This window comes from Bos grunniens, chromosome 8, assembly GCF_055505025.1.
Source record: "Bos grunniens cultivar Pamir isolate PY7600 chromosome 8, Bosgru_T2T1.0, whole genome shotgun sequence".
Lineage (NCBI taxonomy): Eukaryota > Metazoa > Chordata > Mammalia > Artiodactyla > Bovidae > Bos > Bos grunniens.
This window is the reverse complement of record NC_141172.1, coordinates 28,575,341-28,588,964: the sequence shown is the minus strand read 5'-3', so window position 1 is coordinate 28,588,964 and position 13,624 is coordinate 28,575,341. Positions and strand designations below refer to the sequence as shown.

General features: G+C 35.9%; 1 protein-coding gene across 38 annotated transcripts in view; it reads right to left on the bottom strand.

Moving 5' to 3' along the window:
• The window catches only part of NFIB (nuclear factor I B), a 482,616-nt gene that overhangs the window by 108,882 nt on the left and 360,110 nt on the right, over nucleotides 1-13,624 (bottom strand). For 37 of the 38 annotated variants that reach the window (XR_015169540.1, XR_015169541.1, XR_015169545.1 and 34 more), the window contains one exon: nucleotides 2,269-2,322. Coding sequence is in view for 28 of the 38 variants with exons in the window: in XM_086415079.1 (XP_086271205.1) it covers nucleotides 2,269-2,322 (54 nt within the window). In the remaining 10 variants the exon portion in view is untranslated. Of the gene's footprint in view, nucleotides 1-2,268; nucleotides 2,323-10,164; nucleotides 10,185-13,624 lie in introns of those variants that run through there. The other variant, XM_086415107.1, reaches the window with a different exon arrangement.

The following is a 13,624-nucleotide window of genomic DNA, read 5'->3' as shown; positions in this document are numbered from 1 at the left end:
CAAACTCTTACTTTTATCAAACAGAATTCCTTCATAATCTGTACTATTAGACAAAATATAATGATACACAAAGCAAGTTAAAATGACGGAATGCTTTTGAATCATCAAAGAAAATTCTCATTTTATTCCACTTAATTTTGATATTTTATATGTTTTATTATATTCTCTTTCTGAAAAAACTGGTAACCAATGTACAATTTACATGTACACAGTATTCAACTAATCATAGTATGCATTTACCTACAATATTCCAGTCTTAAGACACAGTTCTCAAAAGGTTGATTTCTAAGGAAAATTTAATAGGAAAAAAAATAGAGATGTTTCATCTTGATTGTTTCTGTTAGTCACAGTCTATGGAAACAGATACATTAATAACTGCTACATTGACTGTAGTAAAGGAAAAATTTAAGCAAGCTTCTCAACAAATACTGAAAAATCAAATTCTGTCATTGCATAACTATTCTGAGATTATTCATTCAGCTTAAGCACAGAACATTTTTAAGTGAGCATGATTCTCTCTGTACATGTTCAGAAATGCATTTCAAACAATAACAGCTTTATTAATTTCAAACCAAGCTGTCATTCAAATGCAAAGAACATATCCTTTGTTTAGCCTGACTTACAATACTTATCAACTCTTTTTCTAGAAAAGGTTTCCCTCCTTCCCAGTTCTTTGTAAAATGAGTAACGAAGCTTTTAAAAAATGTTTGGATACAATTCACTTTTGGTTATCATGCTACACAGAGAAAATGTTAGTCAACTAAAAAGAAGAAATTTTAGTAAAGTTGATAAGTTTTCTCAACTTTAGAAAATTTCTAACAAAATTTAGTATATTCTAAATAATTCACCTTTGTGGTTTCATCCACACAAAAAATAAAATCATCAATTTAACTGGAAAGTACGTTTAAATTCTTTCAGTTTTTGAATGTTTTGTTAGCAATTTGTAGTCATATTAAGTGATTTTGATGAAAGTAAAGAAAAATCAACTTAGTATACATTTTAATCTATAACCAGAGATTTTTTTATCTTTGAAGGATATACTACTTTTGTCATATAATATGATCATGTACAATATAGAAGAAGTTAATATGTTGGTGAAAAAATTTTTCTTAAGATAAAAATAAAGAACAAAATGTAGGCAAGGAAGAATCCTGCCTTCAGTCTTTCAGGAAGAAAAACTGTATTGACTTTGCATCTTTACTTATGTATTTACTTGCTATATCTTTCTAATATCATTTTAAAGCAAGACTGTTCTGACGTATTTTCTTGTAGTTTTGAGGATTTTTCCGGTATTTCAATTTCAGATTAGCAAAGTATTATGATAGGAAGATCAAGAAATTAAGGACGTAAAAGTAGGTCGACCGGTGAAAACTTTTATCATTACCTTTTATAAATCTGGGGTTTATTTTCAATGAAAAGATACATGAGATCCTTTTGGGACGTGGAGGGTATATGTGATTGATTTGAATTTTTTTTTTTTTTTGCTTTTGTTTTCGTTACGTTATTCTTAGAGCATTCTTTTACTAAAGTCAGAGGTACAATTAAAAATCTTATCAGATTAAAATTTTAGAAATTCTTCTTTGCACTAGTTTTTACTGCATGGGAAAAGATACTACTCTTAAATCAACATCAAAATTCTATGTCTTCAAACTTAGGAAAAACAAAATCATAAAGACAGTATGATTTCTTATAAAAGTCATTTTTAGATCCGAAACAACTTCTGAAAACCAAGAGAGTATTGGGCATACATTACACGAAAGGAAAAGCCTGATTTTCATTATTTCCTGATTCTGAGAATTCTATTAAGAACCTTATGGAATAAAAACTCATTTGCAAAAACTCCTCATGAAGACACAGTCAACCACCACCAGAGCCCACCTTTTACAGTAATGAGATTTGATAAATTATAATGAACATGAAAATTTTTACTTTCTCTTGTGCATTTTTAAAGAAAGAAGGCTTTTTGGCTTTTCAAACAGCAGTGCCTTTTAGCACCTGAAGGATACACAACTATAAAATACATGCATATTCATTTTCAAAAAAACACCAACAAAAAGTAAAACATTAGTGATTAGGTACATAGTGATGACGGCAATGTGGAGGCATTTGCCACTGTGAAGGGTCTGAATAGAATCACATCTTGTCCCGATCATACCTGCCCTCCAGAACAAAATAGGCAGCTGACCAATTAAGGGGTGTTTATCTATACAGTGGTACCTTTGTTCTCCAACAATGTCAGATTGCAAACGTCCTGGAACACATATTTACCTGGAGGATTCTTGGCAGGATCATTGTGGCTTGGACTTCCTGATTGTCCAGAATCTGTAAAGAAATCACAGAAAATGTTTTCTTTTTAATTTGTTTTGAAAGAATTTCACAATCCGCAGAAGGACTTAAAAAAAATTTTTAAGGTAGAACAATGAAGTCAAGTGTTTAAATAAAGCATACTTTCCTAAGCCTTTCAGCAGCAATATTTTATTAAACTACATGAACATCTGTAGATACGTGTGTGTGTGTATATATATATTTCTTTGTCGAGAGAAAAAAAATGTAGAGATCTGTAATATTGATGGGGTAGGGAAAGGCTTTTTTAAAACAAAAGGTCTGGAGAAAATGCCACTGAAGGTGACTTGAAGGCTGGGCCTGTCAGGAGCAATATGAAACAAATCAGACATATTCCCTAAAAATGCAATTTGAGTGCAGTGAAACATGCTTTTTTAAAAAACCTGAAAGGGTTTTTATCCAATGAGTAAAAATACACAGAAACTAGAGTCCATTTTTCCAGGATTTCACGTGCATACATACATATCCACTCCAATAATCCCCCAACCTACTGGATCCAGGCCCAGATTTGACTGCATCCCATAATAGCAATCGATTTACAAACACCAAGAAAAGCATAAATTACTAGGTAGAAACCAACATGGCTTTGTGGAGAGTAAATTGTTGGATCAATTTAATTTCCATCTGTGATAGACAGACTCGGCAGATAAGGAGAAAGAGATCAATGCGGAACATCTGAATTTCCTATCCCACGTTATTCCTCATCAATGATACAGAAAGGGACATAGAAGCTACAGTACTGTTAGGCAACATGCCTCCCTAACTAATCTGACACTGTTGTGTTTGGCTCACTCCTCTTTCCTCTATGTCCCCTCTGCATTTATCTGTGTCATTTGTGCCATATTATTATACACTTACTTGTAAGTTGCTTTGTAATCTTCTTTTATTGGTTCTAGTGTTTAGTTTTGTCTCCCCAACTAAATTGCACGCTCCTAAGCAGAGGCAGAGATTCTGTCTACTTCTTTTGTGTCTTCCTCAATGTGCTGTTCACGGCTGTGAATGCACTGGGCTGGATGGCTCAGATTCAGCAAGCTTTCTTTGCTTGCCTAGGAAAGGCAATTTTGAACTTGATAGTGAATTTCAACAAATGTGACAGGTGGCCACAGACAAAAGTCTCTTTCCCCAAACCTGGCCATTACACCTAAGACAGGGATCCAGTCTAATTTAAGCAGAAACATGCTGGTGTTTTTCAGCAGGGCTACTCTGCTCTTCCATTGAAGTTATTAACATACTGCAACTGCTGCTTCTAATATTAAATGCAAGGACACCCTTTTGACTTCCTTTTGTATAAAACTTGGTTATTTATTTCTGTCCTTCGCCTCATGCCTGCTAACTAGATTTAATGCTGAAATTAGAACTGTTTCCCTTCTTCCCATATCCTTACCTTTTTTCTTTTTCTTCTCCCTCCCCCCTCTTTTTTTTTTTTTTTTTTGCCCTAGAACACTTTTTATAAAATCTTAGTAAATATATTTAATGATTCCCACATTATCCTCCAATTTATTTCTAATTTTCCCAAATGGAAAAGAAACCACTTAAAGACTACTCCTGCAGTCTGAGTTCTGGCTAGAGTCGACTCCAGATAGTCAAAGAGAATAAGATTCTCTTCAAAAGGTTTGTCTCATCTCCCATGAATTCTATTAGTTTTTCTGGTTTTGAGGCAAGACTCAGTGACTTCTAACTTAGGAGATCAATCTTTCTCTTTCTTTCTGCCCATAAAAGATGGTACAATATGGGCTACTTTCCAGGCATGGAGTATGATAGCTACATTAAAAAAAAAAAAAAAGATAAATTACACAATTTTGGTATAGCCTCAGCTATTTCTGCCTCGAGTTCCTCTGACAAATGTCCCTCAGAATTGATACTACATTCCAGCTTAAATTCTCAAGTGACTCTAACATTTTGAGAAGTTTCCACTTACATGGTGTACCCATTGACCAGGGCATCCCCATGTTTTATGTTTAATAAAGCTACTTCACATTTATGGAAGTCTACTTCACAGAGTAGAACTCTTTACATTTATGAAAGTCTAGGTCTTCATCCCTCCAAGAGGTTAATGCCATCTTCATGACAACACAACAGGAGGCAGATTAAGGCTGTCCATCTGCAGGGCACAGGAGCTGTATGCTCCCGGTGAGCCTCAGCAGGTTTAGTTAAACCAGTTTCAGAACAGAACACAAAATTCTTTCCCAACATCTTGTTGCTGAAGTTTGGACCAGTAAAGAATTAAGGTCTCTTCCATTCCTAAGAAAGTATTTCGTTAGAACAATGACACACCCTGTTACCACAATAGCCCATTTGGAAAACTCTCTTTCTGCTGCAAATTACCCTTTTCCCCCATTTGCAACAACTGTAGACAACAGCTTCTTCAACTGAAAAAAAAATGAAATTTCTGAAAAAAAAAAAAAAAAAAACCACAAACATTTGAGGGAAAGCTGAAGGAGACCCTAAATTTGAATCGTATACTTGGCTTTTAACAATGCCACTTTCTAAAATAATCTGGCATTTACCGACACACAATGACAGGTTTTTCCCTCATAGTCCAATGTCTGTGCCTTCTCGTGAAGTAAAATAGCATAAGTGGGATCCCCAAAACACAGAAGAGGCCCCCTCAAGGAGTAAGCAGGAGAACACTTACTTCTTCAACAGTAAATTCTAACTCTAATCTATTCTTAACTCTTATGTCACCTCATATCGGTGGTCACTTAATTCCAACTGCTGGAAAAGGAAGTAACCAGGGAGTTGCAGTTGGCAGAGAAACCACAAATGAACTGTTATTGTGGTTAACTTCAGAGAAAGAATTACTCAGACCACATCTAAACCCTTCCAATCCACCACCTAGGTCAAATTACTCTATACCCAAAGGTTTTCTTTAACTGCTTCCACCGTTTGTTCAAGTTGTGTGTGCGAATGTGTGTGTACCCACACTTCACGTATTATAGTGAATCCCAGCTCTGTCCCTCAGTAGCAGTGTGATCTTATTACTTAACTCTTAGGGTCTTCATCTTTAACTATAATACTACCTAATTTACAGAATCACTGCAAAGCTTTTAAGCATTAAGTACTGGTCAGATACCTCTTACACAATTAATTACATAAAAGATATTATTAAACATAAAAAGGACACATTCAAAAAATGACTAATATTTTTAATGGACTTTCAGGAAGAAAGGGAGAAAAGGGATATGACTAAGTCTGTCCATCCCAGTGTAAGCATCTAAAATTGTCTGTGTTGAGTTAACTGAAGATGGGCAAGTGTGTGCCTCTTGAATTCCTCTGTAAATACCTTGGTCCCACTCTCCCAAAAAGGGAGGAAGGCACTGCTGCCATTTCGAGGCTCTCAGGGAGCCGTCATGCTCAAAAGTCAGGAGTGAAAATTACCTTCTGGAAGACTGAAGTCTCTGAAGAAGGAGGGTGGTCAGAATGGGGACTGTGAACTGACCAGCACACTGAGTCTTGAGACACTGATGCCGCGAAGAAAAAGAGGGAAAAGGGCTCTTGAAGGCAGCAGACTCAAACCAGCCCTATCTCTCCTTTCACATTGTTTTCTCTTCCTTGATCTCAATCTGTATCTTTTACACTTCTTTGTCTCTTTCCGACTTGACAGAACGTAGGACTGAAATATATTTTGTATTACATATAAAACTCCTACTACTCAATCTTTGTCTTAGAAGTGTAATTAAACACAATATATTTCTTCTAGGAAAAAGAACAGTTAATGAAGCCATTTCTAAATTAATGCTTTTTAAGCAATCAATTTCTCTTCCCCCAAATTGAAGATTTCAGGACTAAGAAAGGTTCTCATCTACACATGACACTTACAACTCTCCTTCAATCCTCGTATCCACTCCTTTTTAAAAAGCAGCCAATCTTTCATGTTCTTCTACTACCTAAGCCCCACCTAAGAAGTAACCAAGTTTCTCTAGTGATTCAATTTTGTGGAAAATCCTGGGATACTTAAGTGATCTAAGTGACTTGTCCAAAGTTACATGGCAACTATTAAAACATAAGTTCTCTACATGGGCCACCCATTAAGACACCCTGCCTCTTGAGTGGTTATGAAGCAATCTCATAATCAGGCAAAGCCAAATGACATTTCACTCAATTAAAGATTTCTGAGAACTTTACATTCCCCTAATCTCCCTCCTCCCCCATCATTTACCAATATATTCACAACCTTCTTCAGAAATTTAAAAGTCCTTAAAATCCCTACACATTTTTTCTAACTGAAATTGTAAATAATTATTACTCTCACTGATGTCCATACACTAACTGATGCTTTAGAAAGAGGCCAGCTTTAAATATATTTAGCTTGGATTCTCATTGCTAAACAAAGGAAATTCTAGTGTTCTACTGATAATCTGGTGGAAGTCCAATAAAATGTTTGTTAAATACACAAGATAAATAAATAATGACCTGTTAAATGTTTGTTACTGAGTACTAACTTTCTTGGGGGGGGCAGTGGGCAGAGGTGGAAGGGGATGAACTCAGTTATCTGATGTGCTCGGATCATCTCAACTGTGAAAGATATTTTTGAAGGTCATTCACGTAAGCATCAATTAAATGAGAATCAATAAGGTTTATGGAGTACCTTCTGTATTCCAGTTACTAATGTTTGGAACATAATGAGTTCTCCATAATATGTATTAAATTTCCATTTAATTTTCATTATTGACCCTTAAAATATTGTTTCAAAAAGAAGATTATACAATCTACACATTCTAGAAGTTCAGAGGTTGCTAAGACAGAAATGCACAATTTTTTTTTAATGCACACTATGATAAAGAGCTATGTGCTGTGCTGTGCTCAGCTGCTCAGTCGTGTCTGACTCTTTGTAACCCGACAGGCTCCTCTGTCCATGGGGATTCTCCAGGCAAGAACACTAGAGTGGGTTGCCATGCCCCCCTCCAGGATAGGAGCTATAAGTGAGTGTATATCAAGAGGAAATAATTGGTTCTTCCTATGACAGATAGGTAAGGACATGTCATAAAATATATCAAAGGGAGGTGACCTCAGGAACAGGGTCTTGAAAAATGAACAGATCTCACATCTTCCTAATACATACTCCTCTTTACTACCAAGGTAATCTCCTTAAAACCTAAAACTGCTTAAGCTTCTTTCCCGCTAAAATTTTACATGTATTCGCAATACATAAGAGAAAGAAACTTCAAAAACTTTGGGATGCCACTCAAGGCACTTTGATCCGGCCCCTACGGACGCCTGGGTCACACGTTAGCCTTCCAGTCCCACGAGTGTCACACCTCCGTCTGATGCCCCCGAGTCTCCGCACAGGGTGCTTGTCTTTTTCCCCCTAAGTTCCTCCATGCTGAGGTCATTCCTTTCAGATTCTGAACTATATGAAGGCAGGGCTACTACCCTGCTTAGCTTCATGGCCCTAAACTTTGCTACAGTGTCTCACAGATGTGTTTGTCAAACGAGCAGAAAATAATTTGTCTATAAACCACAGAGGTGCACAGAGAAGAAAGACTAGAATAAAAGAAAGACTAGGCCTGCGTCCTCAATGCAGAAACATCTAAAAATACATGTCATAAATGAAATTATTTACAAAACAGAAATAGACTCACAGACACAGAAAACAAACTTATGATTAAGGGATAAAGAGTAGGGGAGAGATACATTAGGAGTTGGAATTAACAAATATACACTTCTATATATAAAATACATAACCAACAAGGACCTACTATATACCACAGAGAACTATATTCAACATAGTATAATAATCTACAATGGAAAAGAATCTGAGAAAGAATACGTATAACTGAATCACTGTTCTGTATACCTGAAAGGTTGTAAATCAATTATACTTCAATTTAGAATAAATAAAGTCTTTAGAAATTATTCACAATAAAATAAAAGAGAAGAATCAAGCAGACAAACCTTTTGTAACAAGAAAAGGGGAGAGAGACACAATTCCCAGGGTGGGTCTCCCAGGCTATTGTAAGTCTCAGTTCTCCCTTTAATTTTTGAAGAAATATTTGGAAATGGGAGGAGATAGATAAGAGGAAGTATTTTGAGACAGAAATTCATGTTTGGCTTTCTCCTACAAAAAGGAGGAGATATCTGTGGGGGGTTCCAGGAAGCAAGAAGGAAGCCAAGAAGCTTTTGATGACCTTTCTATACAGGCTGTCTTTCTACCCCAAGGTGACGCTTGTTTTAGGAATTCATTTTATTCTCTGACACCATGACTTGAGTATCAACAGAAAACCACATTTGAGAAGCATTAATTTTATAAATAATCATTCTGGTGCAAAGAAGCGATTGTACAAGGTACCCTGTCAGGTCCCTTCTGGCTCTAAAATTCTGTGACTAACAATATAGCTTTTATATCAAGGGATATCAGAAGAGTAAATGAAATCCACACTGTAACCTGTTAACCTACAGATAGCCTCCTGCTAGAACTAAAATTAGTCATCATGTGATAAAGGGCCCCTTTGTCATATTCCTCTGCTTTAAGCAGGTAAAGAAACAGCTCATTGTCAACTAAAGAATACCACGAGAGTTTTCTAAAGGCTTAGAATAGTCCCCTTCTTTTTCTCCAAAACATTAACTACCAACATACTAAAATAGAATATTTTTATAAATTGCATATATAGTATGCCAGGAAGAACTTAAGAAAGAGAAAAGCCAATGTAAGAAACAAACAAAAACCTGAGGGGAAGGGATACAAATCTACGTACTTTATAACAAGAAAACACAAAGTAAGAAAAAAACCATCCATCTTTTACAAGGACAGAGGAGAAAACTATTCTTCTCCTACAAACCTCCCTATCCCTTTGTAAACTGTCCTGCCTCCTCCTTGGAAGTTTACTTTCTATGAGCACTGATTTCCCTGGCATTTGTTGCTAGCTTGTGTAATCACAATTCTAAGTACATAATTTGCTGTATTTTTTTCACCAGCACAGTAAAAAAATCTATATAGCTTCAGTTTTCATGGAGGGCTCTTTCATCAACTGGGATGACACAAAACTAGAGTTTTGCAATATTTCCTTTTTTTGCTCTTAAATGGTTATTAGAATAACATAAAGAACCTGTGAAAACTAAGTGCTTCCTTATCTCTCAAAAGCACGGAAACATGCGGCAAAACGCTCATACTCTCCCTCGGTGCTTCAGTCTGTCCATTCTCAATAGGACATTCCATGATACGGCATCAAGTTCCCTGCAAAACCCGGGTAACCAGCCGTCCACGGGAAGTGGTCGTTAACTCCGTCACTTTCTTAATGGAGCCATCCACATATTTTTGCTGAGTCTGTATCCATTCCCCTAAACTCAGTACTGAGCAGGCAGAGAAACAAGATCTCTCCCAACACTTTTGGCAGATGCAATATAATTCTTGGAATACAAGGCTTTTTACATATTTTCAATTATGCATTTTCATCTATATTATTTTCCATCTGAGGTCCCATACCTTCAGATCTCATTTTGTATTGGTTAACATGGATTTTAAAATGTATCTTCAACGTAGCAAAACAGAGATTTAAAAAAGGTTGCTATTAAAAAAAAAAATTGCTATGCTGAGGCTCCTTACAGATAAAGTAACTTATTTAACCAAAGAAAAATATACAAGAGAGTAGATAGGTACTATCCCCTCTATTTCTTATCCTACACATTCCACTAGTTCTATTATTAAACTTTCTTTTAAAGAGTTACTTTCTCTTTCTGCTTAACAGGAGGATTAGGTTCAAAGCATCATATCTCAAGGATTAAAATAAGGATCTGTTTGAGCTCAAGACCAAAATTTGTTCACAAGTGATTAGCCAGGAAATATAGGGCACTGAAATTCAAGGTGGGAAAAAAATCACCTACCCATTTGAGAGGATATCTATTCATGCCAGGAGACTATTCACCAATGCAGATGGGACAACCCCTGCACAAGAAGTATGAGACCTGCCAACACGTCAGACCAGAGGTTTGCACTGCTTCATTAACCAGCACCAAAATCTCCCAAATGAAAGCAGGGATAATTGTATCTGACCTTTCTGGCCTAAGATTAAGTTCAGTGACTCTCTACTGATCCAGGGATTGAGTGAACCAAAGGTCACAACCAGGATCATCTAAACTTCTTGATTGCAAAGACTTTAGTTTATAGAAGGTAAAGATACTATACTGGTCATTGTCAAGATTACTAACTTTCTACAGTGTGTTTTCAATTAAGTAAATAAAATGCGGTAATTAAATCAAGACTGTGTAATATGTTTTTGATTTGTAATCTCATTTAAATTAATTAACTGACTCAATCCTTGTTTCAGTTTTAAACTATCCTAGTTAGGGAAAGAGTCCCTGGGAGAAATCCAGTTTTCTATCTTTAAAAACAAGGAAAAGCAATCTGGCATACTTTAAAACTGGAAAAAAAAAAATAGATGCACCAGCAAAATATAAATACAGAGGCAAGGGTGTTAGTGTAGAAGAAGGAGGAGTTTTATGGCATGGTTTTGACTAAAAAAAATAGATCTCACACTAGAGAGAAATAAACCAAAACATTATTTATTCAAAACATTTCTTTTCCAATTTTATGAAGATTGCATGTTTGTTGGAAGCAAAACATTTCCAGCTGTATTTTAAGTTTCTGAGGAGAGTTGCAAGATTTATAATCTTTCATAAATGCTGCCCATATCTTATAATATTAGAAGAACACGCCACTGCGTACTTTAGAAAACAATTTGCCAATGCACTCTGCCACATGAAAACAATGAAGCCCTTTCCAAAACCCCACCAGATCCAGGAGGAAAAGATGAGATGAATGTTCTGTCTTTCCCATCTGGGAAACATTGTGGATTTCAGCTATTCTATGTAATATCCTTTTTTTTTGGAAACCACGAAACCTGCATTTTATAGCAAGGTATGTAGTGCAAAGAGAATGCTGGTGAAATATGAATCTGAAAATGAAAACCAGAATGTCATCAGACTCAAGAGCATAATTGTGGAGGCAAATTGAAAAATCAATGCAGAATTTCAACATAAACCAAATGCAACATTTGTGATCCTATTGGTCTGAAATGTTCTCTTAAAAGGAAACCAGGGCGAAAAACAAATGCTCTTACCATCAATGTCCTGAACAGCACTGGTTACTCTGCCTGGCACAGTAATTCATTATATGCTTTATTTTTTCTGGGATCTTTATGCATTATTCTAAGTCCTACACATAGCACACTCTGGGTACATGTGGCCCATCCGTGCTATATCATTTCCTGTTGTTCTTGTTGTCTAGTTGCTAAGTCGTGTCCGACTCTTTGCAACCCCATGGACTGTAGCCTGCCAGGCTCCTCTGTCTGTAGGATTTCCCAGGCAAGAACACTGTATTGGGTTGCCATTTCTTCCTCCGGGGGATCTTCCCCACCCAGGGATCAAATTCCCCTCTCCTGCGTCTCCTGCACTGGCAGGGGGATTCTCTACTACTGAGCCACCTGGGAAGCCCTATATCATTTCTTGTATTTCCCCCAAACTTAACACAGTATTGTTTATCTAGATTAAAACCAGACAGAAGACTTTCTAATATTTTGCTGGCAATCTTTCTTCTCAGGGAACAGGACATGTTTTCTCACAACTGTTTGGAGAGTCAGACTCCTGGGTTCTACTCAGTAACCACCAATACCTGTGCTTTGACCCTAAGCAAACCACTTCATGCCTGAATCACTTTGCATCTTGCCCAATCACTTAAAACTGAATTTAAAAAAGGTAAGAGCTTTTTAGCCTTAGTCATTTTCAACAGGAATGAGGGAAAAAATTAACTTTATACAACACTGACAATATGCATAAATATTTGTGCAGAAATGCCTTTTTTTTAATATACTTTAAAGTTTAATTTAAAATAGCACCTAGCTAGTTGTCCTCTGTTTTCACTCTATACTTCCCCTTGAAAACACTAACAACACAGGTAAAGTTCTGTGTTAGTGTTCAGGTCTCCTGCTGGAGTGTAAAATCATGGGGTCAAGATCCACATTAGCCTTATTCACTGCCTGGCATACAGTAGATGTCCAATCAGTATGTGATGAAAAAAGGACCACTCTTCACAGTGAACCGGACCTTGATGGCTGACAGCTCTTAAAATACTTTTCACCTTTCTCAAATTATAATTGGCAGTCGTCAGTCATAATTTTTACTTGTTTGGTTATTATCTACATATAGTGTATTTTTTAGTGTCTGCAAACTCTCCACAAATACAAGCAAATGATGTAATGACCAAAGAGTCATATTCTTATTTTTTCCCGTGCTCATTTTATCACTGGCATATGTTCTTAAAAAGAAATGTTTCACTTTAACAGATTTCTCCATCGTTGAAGGTAAAATATAATTTGCCCAATCATTAAAATGTTTATACTCATTACACAAGTTTAGAGAAAAGAAATTAGTGGGTTTTTTTAACATACCCTACTAGTTGTATGTCATCAATAAGTCATCCTTGCTTTATTATTAAATCATGGCTCTTAACTCTATGATGATGTAAAAATAAACTTATATGTTTAATCAAAGGTGCATAATAATTAGCAGAGTAATGGAGTAAGACAAAGATGATATACTTTCTACCAAGGTACAGTAGATTTGTACATCAGACGTTCATACTACTTTTGTTTATAAAATAACTTTATCATAATATTGGAGGAAGAAAAATCAGAGAAGTCACTTGATGAAACAGGAAGCTTGCTGATGTGGCAGATAATAGTATTAAATGTCCTAACAGTTCCTTGATAAGTGGTTCAAAGAACTTACTTTTCAGACAAAAGTTAATTTACCAGGAATAAAACTGCTGGAATAATACCATCATGTGAACTAACATTTTTCTTAAAGGATAAAATGAGGAAACAGATGAGGAGTACTTCCTCCTGCAAATGAAAACTGTGCATGAGAGGAAAGCAACTAAATTTTTTTGATAAAATAAAAGCCAAAAAATGCTCAATGAATATGATTTTCCTTCTTTTTTTCAAGACAAGGTCAGAACCATTCTAATAAGTGGAATAATATGTTTGAAAGAACTCTGAAAAGTTTATAACCCAACAGAAATATGATTTGTTATAATTTTATGGGGCAATATTACTTCAAATGATCTTTTTAAGAGGAAAGCTAAAAATGCAGGTAAATTTAAGCAAGAATAATAAAAAGTCTATTACAGCAGCCTACCATGGAATCCACTATTCATTACTACGGTTACTTAGAAAATGAGAAAAAATGATGAGCATGCCCCGTGCTTAATCAATTTAAAGAAGGGAATCGGGAGGATAAGGACACAGAGCTGTTGACCATGTGCTCAAAATTCCTTCCATTTGGTCAT